We start from the raw sequence: 23,874 nt of genomic DNA, 5'->3' as shown, positions 1-23,874 counted from the left end.
GAGCATGAGTCGGCAAAAAAAAAGGAAAAAAAATAATAAAATGAAGAACAAGAGGCCTGTATTTTCATTTAGAATGGAAGTGAAATCATTTCAAATTGAGAAATTTCTAAACCCAACATTTATATTCAATGTTTAGGTCTGTTAAGTTGTTAATTCGTTGTTGTTGAACCGAGTTTTAATCCATGTCTTTACTTTCACTTCCCAACGAGCTTTTAGTTAATCATGTATTTGCCCATAGTGATATTAAGATTTCTGACCTGTATCACCTTATGCATTCGTGCAATTTGTTGAGAAACATCATTTCCAATACTAACCAGCTGTGGAAACAAAAGTATGAAGAAAGGTAATTACCTCATGTACATATTCATTAGATAACACCTATTCTCTATAACATACTCTTCGTCAGATGGGGTTATTTACCAAGCTTGAAAAGGCTTTCAAAGAATAAAGTGAACTGGATGGAGGTAGTGGGCATGCGCCTCAGGGTTGCAAAAGATGTCCAGGAAATTGTAGAAACCTTGTCATCACTGTGTTACCCAGACCCAGAAAGCTTTGAGCTTCTTACTCCAAGCTGCCTTATGGAAAATCTATTAGCTCCTGCTATTCCATTTTCGGAATTTGTTGAAGAAGAACTTGAACAACTTGCATTTATGAATTTTTGGCAGTCTGATGGGTTTGTGTTATTTTTATTTTATGATATTCTATTTTGATGTTATTAAATTCTCTGCCTTATGCTTGCAGTTATGGAAATCTTACGTTGGCTTATCATGCTGAGCGTGCCTTGAGAAAAGTTAGGACATCCCTGTTAGAAGGCAAGTGGTGGGACTTTCTAGAACAAGATGCCTCACAAAAAACATTGTTGGAGGCAACAGTATTTGTGTCACAGTGGTTGGAAGTTCCAAATGATCATTTTCCGAGCCTACAGAGTATTAAAGATTACCTGGGCAAAATAACCCTAAGAGTGAAGGAACTTATCGTTGAAAAGCAAAGGTCATTCTATTCATTAAAAGCAAAGTTGTCCCCCAGAGAGATTTTAACCATCATTAACCATGTATTGTTCCATGAAAGTGAACAATACTTTATGGATACCATTTGGTTAGATAAAGAGTTCGACTTTCATGAGCTGCAAAAAAATATCTCAATTGCAAAGGTTAAATGTTTTGTGGTCAGATCTCGTAAAAGTATTAATATTTTAATCCAAACTCTCATTTATTAGGTGCTTGAAAGGAAAAAAGGCTGCACTACAATTTTATGCGTCATTTACCATGAAGTGGCTAGTAGCATGGGCATTCAATGCGACCTCGTCTATTGCGATTCGTTCGTGATTGACCGAGACAGACTTCTTCTTAGATGGCAGGAATATCCTAAGTATATCTTTAACATTTTCTGCGTAAGAATTTTACTTCTATGTTTTAATTTGTTCAATTCTAGATACGAAGATGGAAAAAGATTCACCTACATCGATGTCTGTGATGATGGAACTTTGCACCGCCCCGATCATCTACGACGTATCGGTCCACTACGTAATCAGCATGAAGATTCCCAGTATTATTTCACCGATCCCGCTCAACCAGCAGAAAAAGTAGAGTACATTCTTCAACGAATGACAGAACCCTATATCAGGGACGGGCAGACTGAATTGTGGCTTGATCGGCGATCTCAAACGGTGTCAGAGGTCGCCAGATTAGCGAGATTAGCCTGCATTATCTCGTCTCTCGTTGGGGAAGCTCCTGATCTAGTCGTGGAATATGCCGAGCATTGCTTCAATTATGGAGTCCAATTAAGCGACGCCATTCATCTTCTAGAGGTTTCTTTTCTTCTTGTCAATGAGATTATAATTTAATCTTCTGTTGACTTTTATTTGCAGGCAGAAGGGCTTCAAAACCACCCACTTCTGGGCGAATGCATCGCCCAATTAGAGGAGCGTCGAACAGAAATCGCCGAGGTAATAAATTGATCTTCTTTAGCTTTTCCTGTTTTTTTAATTAGAAATTTCTTTATAGTACCAGCAAGTTGTTTCACGTCGAGTGCCGTCAATTAAATATGCAGTTGGTCTCGTCATGATGTATAACTACACAAATGCCATGGGTGAAGACCGCAGCGAAATTTGTGTCATCACTTCGTGGGAAGTTAAGGGATTGGAGGAGAATTATCTAGGCTCCGTTGGAAATCTTGATCAACCGTTTTACCACGTTTTGACTGGGAGCAACGCAGATCCCAGCGTCGCTTATGTTCCTGAAGGTAATAAACAAATTGTGGCACACTTGAGTTTTGTTATCAAAAAATTTTAAGAGTTTAGTTTCATTAACTTAATGATATTAAAACAATTGCAGAAAAATTAGAACTTCTTCCCGATGCTGGTTCAGTTATCTTTCAACATGATCAACTGGGTTTTCACTTTGAGAGATTTGACGGTTGCAGGTTTGTACCGAACGCCGGAAAAAGATGCCGTTTTCCTGACGATGAGGCCTTTGCCTTGAATTTGACCAGCAAATAATAGTTTGTTTTGTTGTTCGCGTTTATTGTTTGTTTTTGTCTTAAATTGCGATCTCGGTTTGTTTCGACTGTTTCCCCCACTTTACGCGTTACAGATTTCAATCCGTTCTTAACATTATATTTTACAAATTTACCTCAATAAACACAGCTTTGCAACTATTGGTTATAATTCACTTGGCTAGTGCGCTTCCGAAATTCCAACCATCTTTGAAAACATGATTGAGTTTTTGATGACAGCAAAAAAGGTTAAAGGATGCAAAAGTATGATGAATTAAATTTTTGAACTAAAAAAACTTTTCTCTAAACTTGACTTTTCCACAAAATTCCAGATGACAACCAATTCTGGAATTTAAAAAGCTCACCAGACAAGTACAACCTGAAAATGTACATTAACATTTTCACAAAACTTAGACACATAAAATTTAGAGTCAACTTTACTACTCGAGCTTTTGATTGACAAGCTGTTTTTACTTTCACTATTTGTCTACATACTTAAGCTACCTTAATTCATTTAAATAATGCAGTATTTCATGTTGCAGTTTTTGACCTTTTCCTGTTCCTTCCCAAGAATGAGAACCCTAGTCAGATATTCTATAGACAAGTTGGATTTCATTTGCTGACACAAGTTGAAAGGATCCCTAAAGTAAAGTGCAAACCAGCATAAAATGGACAGATTAAATAGCTCATTTTCCTTCATCTTTTTAATGACTTAACCATTCTTTTTCTTATTATTTCGTATTACACTTGGGGCCAGTTTCTTTTCACCAAATCCGTACACCTATGGCAAAGAAATTCGCATTACTTTTTAAGAGATACGGATTACCTTATTTGGCAGAATTTCTTGGAGTCGAAGATGTTCAAAATATAAACAAACTGGAATCTTTGAGAAAAGAAACAGCAATAAAAATTAACAACGTTTCACGTACAATCAGTTCATTTCAAGTGTTGACAACGAACGTTTACTTTAGCCAAATGCATGGCGAAATGATGCCGACATCTTCAAATCTCTACAAAATGGCCGATGCGGTAACTAAGGAACATAGTGGTAAATAAGCTTGGTCACGTGATGCTAAAAGTGACACCATGTGCCCTTTGGCTCTTTACGAAAGAAATCACATGACATAGTTTAGTTACCAGTTTGTACCTTGGTAACCATGTTGGCCATTTTCAAACAGCCAAATATGGCGCCAACTCTAAGAATTCGTGTAACAATCGACAATGACACATTTTCCGCTTTGGCCTGTATAATGAAGTAATGGCGCAATGTGTCACTACATTTAGAACCCAAACCTAAATACTACCAGGTGAATTCCAGTATTAAGTTTGTAGAAGAAGAACAACTCACCAGAGATGAAGAGCTGAGGCTGTAACTTTGGAAGATTGGCAGAAGCAATGGATTTGGAAGCAAATGCAAAAAGAGGTATGGAAAATGTTGTATATTTCAAAAAATGTTGCTGACAGAGAAATGCCGTGCTGGTTTAAGTATTTATCTTAAAAAAAAACATATAGCTGGAATACATAACCGTCAAGCGCTATTAATCAAATTACCATGGCTGGTTCGTATAAATAGAAGATAAATAGTATACTTGTTGTGACACGAATGATTAGGAATGCAACAAGGGATGTTCCAACACAGGTATCCTCTCCATCAACAAAATTGAGATTGAAAACTATTCCCATCTTTTGCTGTAGAAAACATCCTTCTGCAGACCTCATCATCACGTGGGGAAACATAACAACTCTGATAAAATCAAACGTTTTATAGTTCGGGATGGACGTAACGCCCGACCATCAATAGAAGACCGGTGGGATTGTGACGAACTGCGTAGAGGAACGCCCGATTGAAACTGAGGCGGTGCACTTGCTGATTCTCTTCTACAGCGACGACATCACGTTCCATCCTGCCAGCCTTCTTGACGTATTGCTGAGTCTCGGTCTGTATAATTAGTTAATCGATAAAGACAAATACGTTAGTGTTTGGCTTATTCCATGCAAATGCACATAGAAAATGAGATTTCAATCGTCAATGCTTTTGTTTCGTTGGGGGATAAAAGTCACCTTTTTGTTAGCGTTGGTTTTAGTCGTCGTGGGCTTGGCGGGTGTTTGTTTGTTGTTGGCTTTATCGACAGCAGTTTGTTGTTTGTGGAGGAGTGGGCAAGGAGTTTTGGGGGTCGTCTTTGGTTTAACAGTCGTCCTCGGTTTAGCCGTCGTTTTAGCAGGGACACCTTGAGTAATCTGCGGTGGTTTCTTGGTGGTTGCTACAGGTTTCGGTGTGGTGGACACCGGTTTTTTAGTGGTGGTAGTAGCCACTGGTTTCTTGGTCGTCTGTTGGACAACGGGTTTCGGTCTAGTGGCTGATTGGATGCTAAGGGGTCTCTTGGTTGTGACGGCCGGTTTCTTAGTGGTAGCCACTGGTTTCTTGGTGGTAGTCACTGGTTTCTTGGTTGTTGCTTGTTGTTGGACATTGGGTCGTGGGCGAGTGGTCGTGCTGGGTCGGGTCGTCGTTCGTGTAGTCGGTCGAGTGGTCGTGCGGCGAGTAGTGGTGGTGCGAGTGGTGGGGCGCGTAGTGGATGGCCGTGTGACGGGTCTAGTGGTGGGGCGAGTCGACGTCGCGGGTCGGGTGGACGTTTCAGGTTCTTCGGTGGATTGTTTAGTACCGACAGGTTTCTTCTGAGCGTTCGATTGTTTGACATTGACCGGTTTGACAGGCGGTTCAACTGCCGGTTTAAGTGCAGGTTTTGCGGCAGGTTTAGCAGCAGGTTTAGCGGCAGGTTTAGCAGCAGGTTTAGCGGCAGGTTTAGCGGCGGGTTTGGCGGCAGGTTTAGGTGACTGATCTTTCAGCATAGCAGCAGCGACGGGTTTAGCGGCCGGTTTACTCACCACAGGTTTAATAACCGGATTGGCGGCAGGTTTGGGTTCGGGTTTTTTCACAGCTGCCAGTTGGGCCTTGGTCTGTTGCTGATATTTCTGTCAGCAAGTCAATTTCATTTCCGTCAGTTAAACAAGTTAGGTTAGGTTACTTGACAGGGTCTACATTCACCAGTCATTTGAGTTTCTTTCGTCTGGCCATCGTGTGATGACAAAGAAAAAGCGTTGAACGTTGGGTTAGAATTTGAGACTTACTTTGATGTGCGCGTGCATGGCTGCAGCCACGGCTTTTTCAATGGCTTCCTGGCAAGGAGCTTTGACCGTCACCTGGACTTTGTTGGGTTTCGCCGTGTTCTGCTTGGCCTTGTTATTATTCGCTTTCACCATCGTCTTTTTCTTGGCATCGGCGCTTCTTCCCGTGGCTTCATCACCTGCCATTTATCAATAGTATTTATAAGTCATTGCAAATGTCTTATAATTAAACATTCATCTTTTTAGGGTCGGGGAAATACCGTTGGTTAGGGTGGCGACCGAAGAAATGTTGAGACGGGCAAACTGGATAACATCTCCAAGGTACAGAGGTTTCGCTCCAGAGATGGCGCTAAAGTCGGCCTTCTTTTTATCGAAGAGCGGCGCTAGACGACCGCCTTCGGCCGCTCTGATGGCTGCCGTCAGATTCAGTCGTTCCGAATCAAAGAGTTTGGGCATCTCAACAAGGAGATGGTGCGCTTTCGTCTGACGCAGCAGATGATCCCAGCTGTCCTCTTGGCCGGCCAAACGCGATTCCAAGGCGGCCAAACCCGATCCGCCGGCCTGGAATTTGGAAGAAGAGCCGGGCATGACGAGGACGAGACTGAGATGTCCGGCTTGATCCAGGGCATCGCTGGCGGCCCAAACGGAAGCGTCGCCTTCGCGGACCGGATGAAGAGGAACAGCTACAGTGGTGGCGTCCAATTCTGCATTGTATCCAGCGTAAAAATGGCCAGCAGTGCGGATGGTGGGCACAGCCACTAATTTACGTCCGGCGGCCACTTGTGCAGACGAAGGCAAATTCAAAAAGTGAAGATATTCCTCCTCTTGGTTACTCGGGTAAGTCGAACTCGGCCACGCCACCTAGCGTCAAAAAATTAATTAAAAAAATTGAAAAAACAAAACAAATGGACATCGGCAGTTTACGTTGAGGGTGCTGGTAGAAACGATGGCGAGAGGTGAGTAGACGTTGGTTTCTTCTAATTGCACGTCAGTGCCGCTATTCCTTGCAATCAATTGCCTGGCCTCTGTGACATTGCTAGTGGTGGCAGCACCGTACAGGGTGTCCAATCGAGCCTTGAAAACGTCCTGCACTTTGCCGCGCTTGTCGTCGACGTAGACGGTGTGCGACTGGGTCGACTGGAAATGCTCGCCCAGGTCGTAATCCCTGGCCACTTGTTGCAAATGGAGATGAGGATTGCGGGATGTCAAACGGTCGAGACCGAGGGCGTTGTCGATAGCCTCGGCCGACGCTCCCCTAGCGCCCAGGAAACTAATGCCCAGGGCGGAAGTCAACGCCAATGGGGAGAAGACCTGGTTGCTCTCGATGGATCGCTCTTTCGTCGTGTTGCTCCACACTTGCCAAGCGATTTTGTTACTGGACAAGGTCAAATCGTTCAGCTCCTGATCTTGGGCTTGATTGGTCGCTAATAGGCCGATGCTATCCTTGGGCAAGGCTTCGAAAACAGCAACTGGATGTTCGTGTTCGTGATGGTGATGATGTTCTCCATGATGTTCTCCGTGATGAGCGTCGTGATGGTCTCCTCCGTGATGGGCATCGTGGTGGTCGTGATGATGATCTTCACGTTGATCGGCCGAATAAGAAATGGCCTTTTCGGGTTCGGCAACGACCAGAGTGGATTCTTCCGGTGATTGTTCGGTGGATTCGGGCACTAGAACAATGTCCGTTTGAACTTCATTCGGAATGGCTGCAGTGGCATCTTCAGCTGTCGCTGCTGTATTTCATTTTTGAAATGATGAGATTAAAGAGCTGCATGAATCGGAGTTGCGTAACCCAACGTACCTGCGGGAGGGGGTTGAGCTTGAACGACAAAGACTTTTTCTTGTTGCTGTTGCTCGTGCTGGGCCATTTCGGACGCCATGATGGACCTGACGCTCGAGATGACATCAGACACGCCCACCTTGGAAGCTTGGACCGAAGGTAAAGGCACTTGAACGGTCTCCATCAGGCGCTTTAAAAATAATGAATTTATTTATCTAATTTTCAAAAAATACTTTAGAAATTGCTCACCTTGCCACCTTCGAGGGAGACGAGATCGGAATAGCCGGGATTGTCGGCTTGGCGGGCCAGCAAAGTGCGAATTTCAGGCAGAGTCAACAATTGCTGAGCCATTTCACCTCGGCCGTCCGGTACGTAGATTTCATATTTCGCATTCGAATCCTCACTGCTCGCATTCCATTCAAATTGCCAATGCAAAAAAACGAACAAGAAAAATTGTAATTAAATTTCACGTTAAAATTAAAAAAGGGCCTTAAAAAAGAAAGAGCTAATTTTAACAGCAACGGTTAACGACATCGTAAAAAATAACATAAAAAAAACGTGTGTATGCCGTTGTCACGACCATCCATTCTTTTCTTAAAATAAAAAATTAATTAAGCGTGTTGATGTGCAGCCATCGCAACACAAACGAACGCGTTCAAAGAAATGCGTTACCTGATGGGACTGTGGGCTGATCCTTCGGAGTAGGGCCGAGCATTTGCTCCGCTGATGAACAAGAACACGATACAACAAAGGCCGATGGCTTTCATGTTAATCCTCATTTTCTCAATAACGAATCTTTTTTTCCTATTTAAATTTACGTGAATTGTCATTAAATAAAAAAAAAATTAGTAATAAGTTAGAATAAGAGTAAGTTTTAAACTCACGTGTTGGATGAAGGAGAAGAACTTAAACCGAAGACGGTTGGATTCAAAAATTGATGAGATGCAGCAGAGTTTTTATAGTGTCAGACTAGTCGGCTAGTGGATGGACCAAGACTGAGGAGGTGAACGTTCGGACGGTTGCCTTTTTGCTGCTTTTGCACGAGGAAGGGAGGCACCTCCCCCTCCTCACAAAAAAAATGAAGTCGACCGATGAGATTCAACACGCACACCAGGTGTGTGTGTCTATATCGCCTATAATCGTCCTATTATTTTTTCTTTTCTCACCAAGATATTCCCCCTCCTCGTCCGATCATCCAAGGGTGAACAAAGAACATTTTTTCTCATCATCATCATCATAAAAGAAAAAGGGACAAAATGTAGGAGACGATATGGCACACAATCGACCTCCATCAACGTCCATTTTCGATGGTAATAATGCGACATCAAAACGCGTTTTGTACCTCAAAACTACTGGAAAATGAGCTCCTCTTTCAGAAGAAAGCAGGTTAAATCATAAATAAGCCGAGAGCGACGCACAACTTTCGAAAATTTGCGCATTATCGCCATTTTCACTCGAAAAAAAAGAACAACCGTTTCAATTGCTGTTGGTTGGCAAAGAACCGCAACATTTGATTCATTTCACAGGAATAAAATCGGGTGGAATGTTTTTCCAATATCAAAATTGAGAAAAAAAAATGTTTCATTTCCTTCAGCAACAGACGCAGGTACGGGAATCAATTCGAAAGATCTCGAGTTCAATAAACTTTCCCCTTCTTTTATAAAAAAAATGTTTCCCTCCCTTGACCGTTGATTGACATTGAATTCCTTATTTTTACGAGTTTCCCGCATCATCACGTCGACTCATCACTTTTCCTTTTGTGGCCCTTTGGCGGCTGATCTTATCGCCCGGCCATCCACCGCTCTCATCCCCTCCCAAACCAGAAACTCTTCCCTTCTTTTAAAGAAAGCCCACAATAATAATCATCGTAATAATCACGCGCCATTTCACCTTGAAGGCAAATCGACCTGTAGAAAGAAACACCATATAACTGCGTCCGGATTCTTTGTTGTGCAAGGTCTTTTGCATGTTTAGACATGCACGAGAAAAATACACATTTCTCTTCCGTTCGTTGTAATAAAAAAGCCCTTTTAATTACATCACAGGAGATGTTTGAAATAAAACGGCCGTTTAGAAATTACTCGAATCGCACGCGCAAAACTGTTGCTGTGAAAAACAATCAACCGTTGATCGAATTACTGTTATCATTTCGCTATGGTCAAAAACCCATTCACTTTAGCGGTTTGGACAAAAATAAAGACGGCCTCATTTTTTATTTCAGCAAAATTTAATAAAAACCCTTCCGGCCTTTCGCGTTTAAAGAAAAGAATGAATTAAAGGTGATCCGTTAACACAACAAAGAGGTGTGTTACATCAGTCGGTATGCGGCCAACAAGGACTTGATGCGTACCCACTTTAGTTACGTCTCTTACGGGCTGTGGACTCGTTTAATTTCAAACACAATCGGGTTCACTGGGAATTTTCTTCAATGTGTGTCGTCCCGCTTAGTTTACACTACGCTTTCAAAAAATACAAATCGGCAAAAATGAAACACGTTGCGGTATAAAAAAAAATCGTTAACCACTTCCGCCCTCGAAAAACAATTATTCACACCTAGAGGGAACGTACGGCGGGGCAGCCCATTTACCTGGAGCCAAATGAAAGCAGACGACACATAAAAATACACAAACGGTCACAGGGGTCTCGTTTGGATCTACTGGGTCAATGTTTTTAACGACCTTGTATACTTTGCTCTACTTGTTGCCATTCGTTGCAATAGAATCTCTTTCCTCAATTGGGTCAATCGTAACACCTGTGTGATCTCTGCATCCCTTTGAAATTGCTTACGTAGTGCCATGGGAGAGCAATGTTCGTTTCACATTTTTTTCAATTATCAGCAACTTCCTTGAGTGTATTTGTATGACGATCGAACACACGTTTGACCTGTTTTCTTCATTCCTCCGCCTCTTTACAGAAATTCAATTGTTTTTTTAAGGAAAAAGATGAGCGTAACTTCTAGCTGACACAACTGAAGCCAATTTTCAAACCCAACAAAACAAAGGGAGGAGGAAAAACAACAATCACAAATTCACGATATCCTCCCGAAAGAAAATGAGCTAACCGATGTTTGTTTTTTACGAGAATGAAGCCCATCAACCGCAGGTTAGTAATGAACAAAAAAAGTTAGGGGTCAATTGAATGCTATCAAAAGAACAGAGAGGCACTTTGGACTGATGTGACTGCACTAACTGAAAACGACGCCATGTTTGCAAAATGAAAACACTCGATGAATGAGAAAGAAGAGTTGAACGGATTGTGATGAAACAACATCGGCCACACAAGGAAAGAGGAAAAAAAGGAGAATTTCGTGTAGGTAAATGAACGGCCCAGTGTCAAGAGCAAGGACGGCGGGTCAGCTGAACCTGGACGGCCCTCAACAATGTCTCAAAATCCACGTCATTGGCCTTGGAACGACCGTCATCGTCAACCGCATCTGAAATTGACAATTTTTTCCGTTTTTTCTTATCGATGTCCATTCCCCACACCAAAAAAAAAAGAACAAATTTAAATTGACTTACCCAAATCGGCATAAGTCTCTTTGCAGAATGCCCGTCGGCCACCAAAACTCAAATCGTATTTGGGCAGGTGAGGGTCATCGTTGCCGTGTTCCACTGCCTCATACGCGTCCACTTTGTACGCAAACGTCACGAACCCGTAATTGTCCCTGCAAAAAAATTACCTAAATTACACCGAAATTTAAAAGAATTATAAATAATAATACCCTCGTTCTCGAAAGTGTAGACTTATGTCGACCACAGGACCAAACGGTTCGAACCGCTGCCGCAGATCAGACCGTGTCGTGCCGTCGGCTAATTTCCCCACGTAAATCACGCGTCTCTCCTCAATCTGTCGCTGACGCTCCGTTTGTTGTTGGCGTCGCTGTTGGCTTCGATCGACGTACCCCCCACGGCTACTTAATCGAGCCGGAGGGCTCGGCGTCCGTCGTCGTCGGCCACCGTGTCTCCGGCTGTTGTTGTGTCGGCTTTTACGATGCCAAGTTGAAGAAGAAGATGATGAGTTTGATGATGATCTTCTTCTTCTCCTACCACGACGATGTGACGGTGAACGCGATCTCGAACGGCTAGAAATTTTTAATAATAATTAGAAATAAATTGGAAGTCATTAAAAAGTATTATACCTCGAATAGGAGGATGTCGAGCTGGAACGATATCGTCTACTAGATGATGAATGGGAAGAATATGAACGAGTTGGTGAGCGAGACGATCTGATCCTTCGACTTTTGACTATGACAGCTGGCTGTTTATCTTTCACTTCTTCCTCTTCCACTTCACCTTCTTCCGGTTCATCTTTGACCTCTTTGGCTTGTCGATGTTGTTTCGTATGGCACTGCATTTTATCTATTTGGACTTTGACCCTTTTAACGTCAGCCTTTTTCTCAATTTCCTGTTTTTCTTCATCTTCTTGTTTTTGCTGTTGTTGTTGCTGTTCTTCCTCTTCTTGTAATTGTTGCAATTGTTTCTCGCGACGGGTACGGTATTCGGCCAAATTAAGTTTCTTTTTACCCGGTTGACCTACAGACCCACAAGCATTGTCGCTTATGGTTGCCACATCGAGTGGGGCCATGTCTGTGATGTAGGCCGGCAACTTATTAAAGACTAGCTGCGACGAGGGGGGTATCCAAGGCGCTGAACGAGATGGAGCCAATGCCGTATAATAGGACGGCAAGCGATCGTGCAACTCGTCTGTATTGCCCCAGTTTTCATTGGTATTGTTGATAGAACTTGCATCCCCAAGATGACAAGGCCACTCAAACTGGCTAGGATTTTCAATTTGAATTAGTTTCATTAATTCCTCTCCATCAGAACTCTAATAAACAAAACAATTTTTTTATTATACAATTTTTCAAAGAGTTGGCTGAAAAAACTTACCTCTAATGCACCGAAATTCAATTCCCACTCATTCACCATGCGGTGAATTTCAGACAAGTCTTCGTCATCAAGCTCCAACATTGAACCATCAAACCTTTCCAGGTTCCCATCCATGCTGCACCAAAAGAAAAAAATTTAAGTCTTGACAAGAGTCACAACAATAACTGACAGATGATCTCACTTGACTAGCTGATCGGTCTCAAAATCAATGTTTCCATCACTTGTACAACCTTGACCGTAATCATTGATGCAAACTGCTTCCTCCATCACAATTTAATATCAATAGATCCAGAATAGCTGGATGACACATACAAAATGTTGGACGATAATATAAGGGCAGTAAATTGGTAACGAGTGTTGTACGCTTCGCCTCGCTACTGCAATCGAGAAAACATTTTACATCAATGGCTTGAAACCTTTTTCTATAGTTCCATATACAAATATCAATTCATACCCTATGAATCACGTAAATACAAGTTAAATTAGCACTGAACACTTGACGGGAAATCTTTTAAATACAATTTCCATATGTATTTATTCTTTTTTCAGTTCAAGCACACGCGACAATGTGACTAAATTTCCTGCTCACGTGTTAACTGCAGACATTTTTTTCCGATATCATACTTGCCAACTTGGCTGCTAGATGGCGCGTAAGTTTGTTTTGACGGGAAACTCAAGCACTAAAATTATCACATCAACGAACAAACAAACTGAAACAAACAAATGGAAATACGCAAACTTCTTGTATTTTAAATTTACTTGCACACTGTGCAAATTTAATCTGCTGAAGCTTATATTCTAGACTGACCAAAATTTTCGGCGGCAAAAAAGTAACGTAAATTTGCTCCATTCATAATTCAAGGTTTCCTTATAAATATGTCTCTTTCTAGGTAGAAATGGGTCAAGGGACTACTCTACCAAGTCCTTGAGTGCTTGGAAGGCCTTGAGTGAATTGTCCCATAAGGTAAAACTGTATGTTATGCAGTAAAATTTAACTATGTGAAGCCCAAGATATGTCTTGTATGATTGGTTTTGAATAACATGTTCCTCATTTTAACATTGACACGATAACATCATTAATTTTAACACTAGATATAGTCATATTTGTCTAGTGACCAGCCACTTTCCATGTTCAGTATCATTTCAAGTTACAAAACCTGGAAGAAACATGATACAGATAATAATAATCTTTTTATTAGATTACATGCACGTGTTTGGGAAGATAAATTCATCTAATGTTCAGAAAATTAAAATAGATTTAAACCTAACACTTGTTTAACAATTAATGATGCATTATTCCCCTAGGTTTAGTCACCAACAATTGGCTAATGAATCAAACAGATTTCATTTGATTAAATACAGCCATTATAGATCTTTACAGATGTCATGTAAGTGAGAATCAGCATTTCAAATTATTTGTTATATAATTGCTTGATTCTACAGCATGAATATTGGTGGAACCAAAAGCTGTAGAACAGAGCTGTGTTGACAAACTGAAATTCAACGCGATTCAAATTTTAATAATTATCTTATCCTCGTAGGTAGAAGAGTTGTTGAGATATACGTAAATAGACGAAAATCTTGTCAGCTAGACTGAATTTATCTTTTGGAATCGTGAGTCCCATCGCCATCCCGTACTCTCAAATACAAACAATTGAATTCACGAACTTTGCCTTGTTTTCGTTTTTCTTTTAGCCTTACAGATCGCGAAATGATTAAGACTAACCGAAAAATGGTTTCTCATTTCGAAACTAACCAAATATACTTATGTAATCTAGAATCTCCACCGTGATTTTCTTGAACTCCCTTCACCCTTATGTTTTTTTTATCTATCAGTGTAAATTGAACTTTGATGCCAAGATTTTTAGACACACAGAAAGAAAACAACTAAAGATACTTGTAAACAAACACGACTATCAATAAATAAGCTTTATGTGCTTGGCAGCCAGGTTAAATCAATAACAGTCCCTCTCGGATATCTCCGGATTGGTTTGACCATTATCTCACTAACAGATACAAACCTATATATAGGGCAACCTGTGACAGTCAACTACGTATTGCGCATTCGCTCAAGCAAGTTTAAACTCTTCTTTGACCAGTCGACTTACATTGCCTAGTAACAGAACAATGTGGCGGAAAATTTTAAATTCTTTTAACTCGGTTAAATGCTCTGCCCATAATCCGAGTCTTTTGGCAAACAATGTCAAATATTTGTCATCTTTTGTATCTGGAGAACCGACAGGGCCTCTCGTTACAACTGCAATTCCAGGTCCTAGATCCCTGGCCATGCTGTCAGAAATGAAAAAAATTCAAGTCAGTTGCCATTTTCCTTTATAATATTTGCCATACTCTGTGTTAACGTCGTAAGACTGAAATTGCCAAATCAATTACCAAATTTATCTTTACAGATCTCGGACGCAGTGCAGTTGTTCGCCGATTATTCGAAGAGCATAGGAAACTATTTATACGATGTCGATGGCAATATTCTGCTTGATGTTTACACTCAAATCTCTTCTATTCCATTGGGTTACAACCACCCTGAATTATTAGATGTCCTGCAAGATAAAGAAAACATCAGAACGTAATTGAATTGATTATTTACCTGTGGCGGTAAAGTTTTATTTATATTTTTCAAAGATTCATCAACCGACCTGCCCTCGGTGTATTTCCTGGTGAAAATTATCCTCAGCGAGTCCAGAATTCTCTGTTACGTATTGCTCCCAAAGGCCATACAGAGGTTAGTTGTAACTCCGTAGTAGTTCCGACCTATTGCAAATAATAATTTTAAAAATGTATAAAGGTAACGACGATGGCGTGTGGTTCGTGCTCAAACGAAAATGCGTACAAAGCAATTTTCGTTTGGTATCGCCGTAAACAGAGGGGAGATAAGTCATACACCCCCGAGGAAGAGACGAGTTGCATAATGAACCAATTGCCTGGTGTTTCTGACCTGACCCTTATGTCTTTCAAAGGTATTTAGAAACACGTTACAACGTTGAATCAATATTAAATTAAATCCTTTGCTCTATTACAAAAGGCGCTTTCCATGGAAGAACGTTTGGGACGTTAATTACGACTCATACCAAGCCAGTCCATAAACTGGACATCCCTACAAAGGACTGGCCAATTGGAACATTTCCTCGCTACAAGGTTTGTTTTAAAATTTAAATTCGTCTTAAAGTATTACCTGGTGTACTCATATTTCTTGTAATTGCAGTATCCGTTGGAAGAGTTTGTGCGTGAAAATGAGGAAGAAGATCGTCGCTGTTTGACGGAAGTTGAAGAACTTTTTGATCGGTACAACAAACGCGGTAAAACAGTAGCAGGAGTTGTCATCGAGCCGATCCAGTCTGAAGGCGGAGATCACCACGCTTCACCAGCATTCTTCCAAGAGCTCCAACGAATTGCCAAAAGGTATATGTAATTGTTTTAATTTGCGTTGGATAAGTGAAAAATAATTGTTTACCTTGGTTCTCTCGCTCCACAGAACGGAGCAGCGTTACTCATAGATGAAGTGCAAACTGGCGGAGGTACAACGGGTGAATTCTGGTGCCATGACCATTTCAATTTGGATCACCCAGCCGATATTGTGACGTATTCAAAGAAGATGCTCATCGGTGGATACTTTTCTCTTCCCGAATTCAGGTCGGTTTCATTTTGCTCTTTACTGAATTTTGATTTTCCTAGAAAATATGGTGGGTTATTCATTTTACGTTACGATTTTAATAAATTGCAGACCTCGTGAAGGATATAGGATTTTCAACACGTGGATGGGAGAGCCAGCGAAAGTCATCCTGTTGGAAAAAGTTGTTGAAATCATTAAACGTGACAAACTGATTGAGAACGTCAGAGTTACTGGTTTGCTCCTTTTCCTTCTTTGTTTTCTGTTAGATGATACGGCAATATTTAAACCTATCTGTTTCAACAAAAAAAATAGGTGATGTGTTGCTGAATGGGCTCAAGGATTTCGGAAAACGGTATCCCAGTGTCGTGAAGAACGTAAGAGGTCGTGGAACTTTCTGCGCTTTTGATTGCGTTTCCATGGCACAGCGCGATCAATTGGTCGAACAGTTGAAGGTCGAAGGTGAGAATTGATTCTTATTCTTATCATCTTGCTATAAACTGTTTGACTTACCAAGTATTTATTACTGTTTTAGGTATTCAGTCTGGTGGAGCTGGTCCTGTTGCTGTTCGTTTGCGTCCGTCGCTGGTATTTCAACCTCATCATGCATCCATTTTTCTCGACAAGCTGGAAAAGGCCCTGAAAAATATGGCCAATTAAATTTAAAGCTTTATTGGAAAACATGACTGTACTTTGTTTGGAGGAAACTTCAATTTGTCTAATTCACTTCCAAATGTTGAATAATTCCATCAATACAAAATAAACAATTGTTGTCTTTAACTACGTACCAAAATACATGTTTTGATGTAGCGATGTATAATTCAATGAACTTTTCAGCGTAATCGTTACAAACATGGAATAGCAACCGCCACTCGCTTGGTCTGTTCTGTACAAAATCACAGAAAAATGGTAAGAGACTATCAAGTTGTTGCAGAAACAGAAGTACCACTGTCCTTTAGATTTCGGAATATAAGTTTAAAGAGTTTTTTAGGATTTCTGTCATCCATATTTTTTAACATGTTAAAACGGAATTGAGATTACCTCTAACCATGTGTTGGTTACTTTCATCGGAACACATCCATTCCTTCCAAAACGCGCGCGAAGAATGGATCTTTAAATGGCCGCCGGGCTATGGCCAGATTTTGGAACAAAGACGGGGGAAGTGTGACAGCGTTGCCATTGAGCCATCACATTTTTTTGTACCACAAATTATTGTAGTATAAAAATATCAAAATTTGTTGTACATAAAATTGTGTTTTAGAGGATTTTTTTCAGCTGTCTACATTTAAAAAATCTCTTTTATATTCTTTTCTTTGATTTACTTCGCAGGTTTATTAAGGCTGGCATCGCTTCCACCAAGAGTGGAAATGGCATTTCGCGCTTACCTTAACCTTGAACGACACAATGGTTTAAAGGCAATGTGGTCTGCTGCTATAACATGACTACTCTAGTCTCTTTATCGTTATTTCCACGATGTGTTGGAAAAGTTTATATTTTCGTATCATTTGCTTAGCTCTCCTGTTCTTTGCATAGTAACTCTGCCAATTGACAAAAGTAAAACAAGGAGATGGATCATTTGTTCATAGGTCAGTCGTCACGGTATATTCTTGTTGAGAATCAGAGAGGCGATGGATACTGGGTGAACTTTGGGTCAAGGAACCTATGAATGAAGTATGCGGTATGGTTTTAGACTAAACGGAAGTAATGTTTAACTCAAATTTAGTTTCTTTCCTAGGAAACTGTATATCCATATGGTGCTGAAGGAGCAACCTACAAGTTTTGATTTCGTTAAACATGGAGACCATGACTTTCTTCGTAAGACTGGCCATATGTTTTGCATGTTGAAAAGGTGTGGATTGGTTTATCTTAATTTTTTTTTCTAGGCAGCTGGACTGGAAAAACAAACAAAACACAACAATGTGTGCATCCCATTTTTTTGCCTATCAGTGTTTCTAAACCTTTCAGGGAAAATGGAGGTGATAACTTTCAATTAGACGCCTGGGTAAGTCCATATCTTTCCCCTGTGATTTTCCATAGCTGTATTATTGTATTTTATAATCCTCTTCGTGGTGTTCGTTTTGGGGGTATAGTTTATGGAATGTAGAAATTAAGCTATTAAGGTGTTGGGCAATGGCCCATTCAGGTGGTATTCTGCTCTTTGGTATCTAATCAATGGCCAGTTCAATTTTACACCACATTGACGGTTAGAAAAACACAAGGTGTGCATCCATTTGGCTTTGTTATACCTTGTGATTACCTGCTCTTGTGTGAATTGAATGAGGGGTTACTAATGCACCAAAACTTTTTTTCCGGTTAGCCTCAGTTTTACTTCTTGTAACAATTCATGTTTGACCTGGAAATAATGAGATAAAATCAATTTTCAGTAACTGGTTTCCTTAAGTGATCTTACTTGTTTCACACCTTGGTGAAGTAGTTGGTTGAGTAGCCGTTGAATGAATGGTTGTCTGAAGTAAATGTAACTATACATCTACTCTAGATAACACCCATGGGTGTTATAATGTCAACTAGTAACAATAGGTTCTCGGAGTACCTATAATTTGGCACATTGAATTTTCTTTTCCCTAACTATAGAGTGGTATTTTTGAATGGACTAACGTTTTCAATTAAGCCTTTATCGATCGCTTTGGTTACCATACATCGAATTACTTTACCAAAATTTCAAAAACGTATTCATACTAATTAGTTAACTTTTGGCCAACATTTTTTGGCTGGGTTGGTGTATAAAACCTATCAACTACAAAGTGGAAGTTTCTAGAAAAAATTTTACGTTTTCCTAAAACCAGGGAAGACCATGCGGGTCTTGGTATGTCTCCAGAATCGCTAATATCGATGTTTGTGTGACAGTCAGTCGATTGAGTTTAAATTTTTAATGGGCAGTGCTGATCTCTCATTCAACGCCATTCCAAGTATAGCCAATTGCATTGGGCATTCAATCAATTCGTCCGCTATCCGAATGTTTTTGAATTATTTGAATTCAATTGAAGTTGTTCCGTACAAGGCGTCATTTATCAAAATACCGCAAGGATTTATTAATATTCGCTGCGAGTAGACTTTATGTATGTGCAATTTAGTTTGCAGCAATCGATCAGAACAATATCCACCTTGAATGAACACAGCCTTGACTTTTGGCTTTTATTTAGAAGTTGGAATTCAGCCTCTTAATGTTTAAAATTCAGGTAATGAATTTTCGCCCCGAATCCCTTTGGGTTTCAGTTGGGGTGCGCACCCCGATTACAACATTCGATTGTATTCATTTCTCCGCCATTTCGCTGGGGCTTTCGGGGCGGGGCAAGGAACCGATTACGTCCCATCGGGGCCGATCCCTGTATAATTACTTGTCCAATGGGTTATCGTCGATGAATGTTTTTTTCTATGCCAAGGGTGTGGGCCTGCTTATTACCTCTTTGTTTCGGCCATTGAATATTGTTTTTTCTAACAGATTTAATTTTTAATTCGTTATACTTTATTGAATTGACTTCCAGTGGTTAGCCGCCCTAATGATCTAAATTGCTATCAACGTCCTTGATTTCACTCAGGTAGTCTAACGTGATGAGAAATGGGAATGCGCGTGGAAGTGTTAATTGCAAAGTTACAAATGCGAAACACGTTTTATCGGTTTTGGGCTTCGAATATTAACGATTCTGTGGAACGTAGAGCCCTGATTCATGTTGGCTCTAATGATCGGCAGTAAAGCGAACCTGACTGAACGCGTTCGAAATTGTAATTTCTACTAGTTGGATAGAAATGCACAACGCACCAAAAAAGGTCGTGGCCTTCCTCGTTTCGTTCGTTCGGGCGACAAATTACGGGACTATGTTTATGTCATCTGAAGTAATTCGCCAACACACTTAACATATAGAACATGTCCGGGAATAATATTTTTGAATAGATTCTCTTCCCTCATTTGTTTATCCGGTAGACATCAAATTTAATTATCATCAGCTTCAGCGACAATTATTAATCGAATTCTTTTAACCTTTTCTTTTTCTCCCATGATCTCTATCGTTCGTGTTAACGGAACACACTTGAAATTTCAATCAAAGTCGGAATTCCTTTTGAAAGACGATACATACGGGTATGCGTTTGCATCATTGGCGTACCCTACGACCTTCTGTCCTCTACGCACACGGGATGAATGCCCTTCAGTTTTTCTTAATGGCCCGTGGCCGTGCATTTGGCTGCTTTACAAACTCGTTTTCAAAATGAGAAGAAAAAATGGCATGAACGGATTGTCCCTTTTGCGTTCCTAACCAACTTAATAAACAACCTTTTGGACCTGTTACTTCTCTACGTACGTCATCTTGTTGATGATTCGTCCAAGTTTGTTGTCATGCCAACACAGACCACGTTGAATGCGATCTTTTTGTCTGATGCTGATTTGAATATCGTTTTTTTAGTTCTAGGAATATGATTGGATACGTTCCATTACGATTAAGACGTACCAACAATTTGTTTGATGGTTAGATCCTGTGTCTGTTGATTGCTGACTTTCAGGTCTGTGTTGACGCCGTGAAGCCAAAGAGGAACGCTGGGTGTCAGATTGGCGTTCCATTGATACACTTGTATTTTGAGTAGTCGATCTCTAATCAAGCAAATCGATGAAATCAAGTGAAAATGGATGAACGTCGAACGTACGCGTTAGGAATATATTGTGCATTCTTTCCAAACCATACAAAAAAACCTTAGCTGCAGAATCAACAACAACACGCCCGTCCATACGCGAGGGAAGCAAAGGCGATTCCTGTTAAGTTGATATTATTATTCGTCCCGAGCTTCATCGCAGCCTACAGCAACAAAATCCGCAGTTTCTCTCATTAATTGAGAATGGGTGAAAGTAGGAAACGGTCGCTTTATCACAGGACTCGTGGGGGGCGATTGGGTCATCGACGGGAACCTTCTCTCGACGACAACACTTGATTAGTAGTCGTCGTGCATGTGAAGTCACGTTGATGTGGAATCGACACGTTCATTAAAGCCCTTGATGAATGCCCAGCTATTTAATTTTGTTTTTGTTTTTGTTTTTCATTGGCGTGTTATTGATTTTCGATTGGGTAACAGATGTTGACCAAAAACATTGCCAAGGCCATTCACGTTCGTCTGCCTTATTAATAAGGAGAGGGCTGACTGCTTTCGTCCAGATTCCCGGGAAACCTCCTGACATTCAGTCCTACAATCGCGTCTGGCTCGCTCTGGTTTTGCTGTTGCTCATAGCTCAATGTAAGTTGGAAAAACACCTCTGTATAATGGCCGGCCTGGTCGTTGTTCTATATGTACCTATTGTTATTATTGCCATCCTTTTGTTTTATTCGTTGTCATTTAACTGACAATTGGCTTCCAATATGCATTTACTCTGTAACTGATATCCATTTAAATGTAACGTTTCTTTTTCTTGATTGCATTATGTAGATAAAGAAGAAGAAAATTAACGCTTACCAAATTTGAGTACAGTCGGAAAATGGCGAACGATAAACGAGATGAAAACTCGTCTACTACTAATTGCAATTTCCCCAGTCTGATTCGAGCCGTTTTGGCAGAGTTCATTGGCACTTTTATCCTCGTCGTGAGTATTGAGATTAATATTAGCCTATCGAAGACAACTCAATTAAACATTCATTTGTTTTTTAAAGACTATTGGAAGTGGCAGCGTAGCTCAATCGCAATTGACGAATGGCAAGAAAGGCGATTACTTTACCATCAACTGGGGATGGGCTTTAGGTTGCTCGTTAGGAATCCTAGTGTCGGCCAAAGCGTCAGGTATTTGTGTTAATGTAATAAGATTAAAGTTAAATGAACAGGATTCAATTGTTTGTTTTTGATTACAGGTGGTCACTTGAATCCGGCCGTGACGATGGCCCTGGCCGTGGCCAAAGATTTCCCCTGGAAGAGGCTTCCTGCCTATTGGTTAGCGCAGTACTCTGGAGCTCTGGTCGCTTCCGGCACCGTTCTAGGCATCTACTACGGTAATTACACAAATGGCAAATAAAAATTCATTATATAACAACTCACGAACGTTGCATATTTCCTTACATTTACAGAAGCCATAGCTATTAGGAAAACCAACGGCGAGTTTCGAATCAATTCCAATTCATCCGAACCGGAACCGGGTTCGGCAGCCATTTTCGCTAATTATCCCACCCCTTATTCATCTGTTGTTACCGGCCTAATGGAAGAGGTATTTCTTATTCGGATGCAGTAGGAATAGAAAATCGATACGGTCATAATAAATCATTCACTTCTATTTTTGCGATAGATTTTATCGACCATGATCTTCATGCTGATCATTTGCGTCGTGACCAACTCCAAATATTCCAAAGTGCCCAATTTCTTGCAGCCGCTCTACATCGGTTTCACCTTGTTGGCCATCGGCGTCGCCTACGGATCTAACGGAGGCTACGCTCTTAACCCGGTACTGTAGCAATAAAGCCTGTGATTACCAATTAATGACATTCATTGAATCGTTTCATTTCTTTTATTTCGAAAACAGGCTCGTGATTTGGCTCCTCGTTTAGTCACGTATTTCGGAGGATGGGGATCTCGCGTATTTAGGTAACTTTTAACTATTATTATTTAGGATAATTTTCCTAATTAAGAAAATCATTGGTTAAAGCTTCCGCGGCTACAATTGGTTTTGGATTTTCCTGGTCGGGCCACATGTGGGAGCCCTTCTCGGCGTCGGCATTTTTCATTCCGTTTTCTTGCGATTGGAACGACCAGCGGTCGGAACAGATGGAACGGATTCGCAACTGCCGATGGTGGACTACGAATACGCAATGACCAACGTATCCGATAACAAATCAAACGTCATCAAAGTGACGAGGAGGCAAAGCCACGAAGAATACATTGGATGCAGCATAGTCACGCCAATGTGAAGCAACAACACGACATACATCGTTGAAGCTCATATACAAGGCCTTAGTATTTCTTAGGTAAAAGCTGACGGAACAAACTACTCTAGACCTTCGTCAATAGTTTGTGTTTAGATTGACACCGAGCAATTCTCGATATTCAAAAGATTTGTGTGTGTTTGCCAACATTCTTGTCACGCGCCTTATCCATTTTGAGGCTTTTTTGAGAATGAAAGGCTTCGGATATGTGACTGCTGTGCCAACCGGGTGCAGTGTCAGAATTCGTTGCCGCAGTAGCGTCATCATGGGAAAGTATTTCTACTGCTTGTAAAGTACCTAATATTTAATATGATTCAATGATATTCATTGGATTTTTGCTCGTTCAATCATGTGCTGCTTAATGTACCTTTAGTCTTGCATGTGTGAGCCAGTTCAGTATCAAAATACTTAAGATGCGTAACTAGTGAGACTCGTTCTCTTCGGTAGTCGTAGTATCCAAGTTGCAAATTCGTGATATGAATGTGCCACGTACAATCAACGTAATGAGCAATCAACTAATGACATGTAGATGAAAACCACTTAAATTTTTAACATTGTTTCTGTGTATCAGTAAAATCTGTACATCATAAATAAAGATAGTAAAAGTAATAAAGGTCGACAATTGATATCGAAATTCTGTTGTCATCTTGTGTTTGTTTGTGCCTGTTACATAATTTACCTTGGTATATCAACGATCAAGCAATGGCCCTTGCAATTGCTAACAGAGTCAAACATCAGTTGGAAACGTAAAGTATAAAACGATTTCAGGTGATCTTTGACGACTGGTATAATTGTTTCTTCGGAACATATCCTCTGCTTTCTGTGGGTAGGGAAAATGGCGGCCCGGAGCTTCTTCGGGATTTTTTAGACAAAGACGGGAGGAGTGTGGCAGCGTTGCCATTGAGCCAACACATTTTTTTCAATGGAAGCAGCAGTAAGCAAATTGGCTTTATTATTGTAAGTAATAATTTCTTATCGAGTATTCTTTAAAATCTCTCAATCTCCACAATTTTTATGCATTTTTATTTAATTTTCCCACAACTTCACAGAAGTGGGGAGGTG

At 40.7% G+C, this 23,874-nt stretch overlaps 5 protein-coding genes and 2 long non-coding RNA genes across 8 annotated transcripts; 4 read left to right on the top strand and 3 right to left on the bottom strand.

Moving 5' to 3' along the window:
- Positions 1-97: 97 nt before the first annotated feature.
- Positions 98-2,600, top strand: LOC130694053 (F-box only protein 21-like). The gene is made up of 8 exons (XM_057517197.2): positions 98-343; positions 407-673; positions 742-1,150; positions 1,217-1,368; positions 1,432-1,807; positions 1,868-1,945; positions 2,004-2,241; positions 2,334-2,600. Exons 1-8 carry the CDS (start codon positions 183-185, stop codon positions 2,495-2,497), a joined length of 1,845 nt encoding a protein of 614 aa, XP_057373180.1. The 5' UTR covers positions 98-182; the 3' UTR covers positions 2,498-2,600.
- A 1,317-nt stretch (positions 2,601-3,917) lies between these two features.
- Positions 3,918-8,387, bottom strand: LOC130694034 (uncharacterized). Its single transcript, XM_057517173.1, has 9 exons — positions 8,281-8,387; positions 8,069-8,200; positions 7,646-7,799; positions 7,418-7,586; positions 6,541-7,349; positions 5,877-6,477; positions 5,620-5,795; positions 4,555-5,463; positions 3,918-4,432 (listed from the first exon to the last, which is right to left on the bottom strand). Exons 2-9 carry the CDS (start codon positions 8,173-8,175, stop codon positions 4,256-4,258), a joined length of 3,102 nt encoding a protein of 1,033 aa, XP_057373156.1. The 5' UTR covers positions 8,176-8,200; positions 8,281-8,387; the 3' UTR covers positions 3,918-4,255.
- Positions 8,388-10,246: 1,859 nt separating this feature from the next.
- On the bottom strand, positions 10,247-12,880 carry LOC130694060 (uncharacterized protein DDB_G0290301-like). 2 transcript variants are annotated; one of them, XM_057517224.2, is made up of 7 exons: positions 12,740-12,880; positions 12,467-12,662; positions 12,286-12,400; positions 11,535-12,223; positions 11,118-11,477; positions 10,915-11,060; positions 10,247-10,829 (listed from the first exon to the last, which is right to left on the bottom strand). In XM_057517224.2, the coding sequence occupies exons 2-7, from the start codon at positions 12,550-12,552 to the stop codon at positions 10,729-10,731; spliced, it is 1,497 nt and encodes a 498-aa protein (XP_057373207.1). In that variant the 5' UTR covers positions 12,553-12,662; positions 12,740-12,880; the 3' UTR covers positions 10,247-10,728. The 2 variants fall into 2 exon arrangements, with proteins under 2 accessions (XP_057373207.1, XP_057373208.1); XM_057517225.2 differs by having other exon boundaries at positions 12,467-12,659.
- An 83-nt stretch (positions 12,881-12,963) lies between these two features.
- LOC132088011 (uncharacterized) lies at positions 12,964-13,948 on the top strand. The gene is made up of 3 exons (XR_009421071.1): positions 12,964-13,115; positions 13,176-13,673; positions 13,827-13,948. It is a non-coding gene; the product is annotated as an uncharacterized LOC132088011 (long non-coding RNA).
- Positions 13,949-14,345: 397 nt separating this feature from the next.
- On the top strand, positions 14,346-16,687 carry LOC130694062 (4-aminobutyrate aminotransferase, mitochondrial-like). The gene is made up of 10 exons (XM_057517226.2): positions 14,346-14,598; positions 14,694-14,866; positions 14,923-15,022; positions 15,086-15,257; positions 15,323-15,435; positions 15,503-15,698; positions 15,771-15,930; positions 16,022-16,143; positions 16,223-16,369; positions 16,443-16,687. The coding sequence occupies exons 1-10, from the start codon at positions 14,413-14,415 to the stop codon at positions 16,565-16,567; spliced, it is 1,494 nt and encodes a 497-aa protein (XP_057373209.1). The 5' UTR covers positions 14,346-14,412; the 3' UTR covers positions 16,568-16,687.
- On the bottom strand, positions 14,920-15,603 carry LOC132088017 (uncharacterized). The gene is made up of 2 exons (XR_009421082.1): positions 15,473-15,603; positions 14,920-15,051 (listed from the first exon to the last, which is right to left on the bottom strand). It is a non-coding gene; the product is annotated as an uncharacterized LOC132088017 (long non-coding RNA).
- Positions 16,688-21,018: 4,331 nt separating the features above from the next.
- On the top strand, positions 21,019-23,348 carry LOC130694069 (aquaporin-3-like). The gene is made up of 8 exons (XM_057517236.2): positions 21,019-21,145; positions 21,335-21,488; positions 21,556-21,682; positions 21,751-21,888; positions 21,964-22,100; positions 22,179-22,334; positions 22,413-22,474; positions 22,536-23,348. Exons 2-8 carry the CDS (start codon positions 21,384-21,386, stop codon positions 22,795-22,797), a joined length of 987 nt encoding a protein of 328 aa, XP_057373219.1. The 5' UTR covers positions 21,019-21,145; positions 21,335-21,383; the 3' UTR covers positions 22,798-23,348.
- Positions 23,349-23,874: the final 526 nt, after the last annotated feature.

Source organism: Daphnia carinata, chromosome 6 (genome assembly GCF_022539665.2).
Source record: "Daphnia carinata strain CSIRO-1 chromosome 6, CSIRO_AGI_Dcar_HiC_V3, whole genome shotgun sequence".
NCBI classification, from domain to species: domain Eukaryota; kingdom Metazoa; phylum Arthropoda; class Branchiopoda; order Diplostraca; family Daphniidae; genus Daphnia; species Daphnia carinata.
Note: the sequence above shows the minus strand (reverse complement) of the source record. Positions and strands in the feature narration are given on the sequence as shown.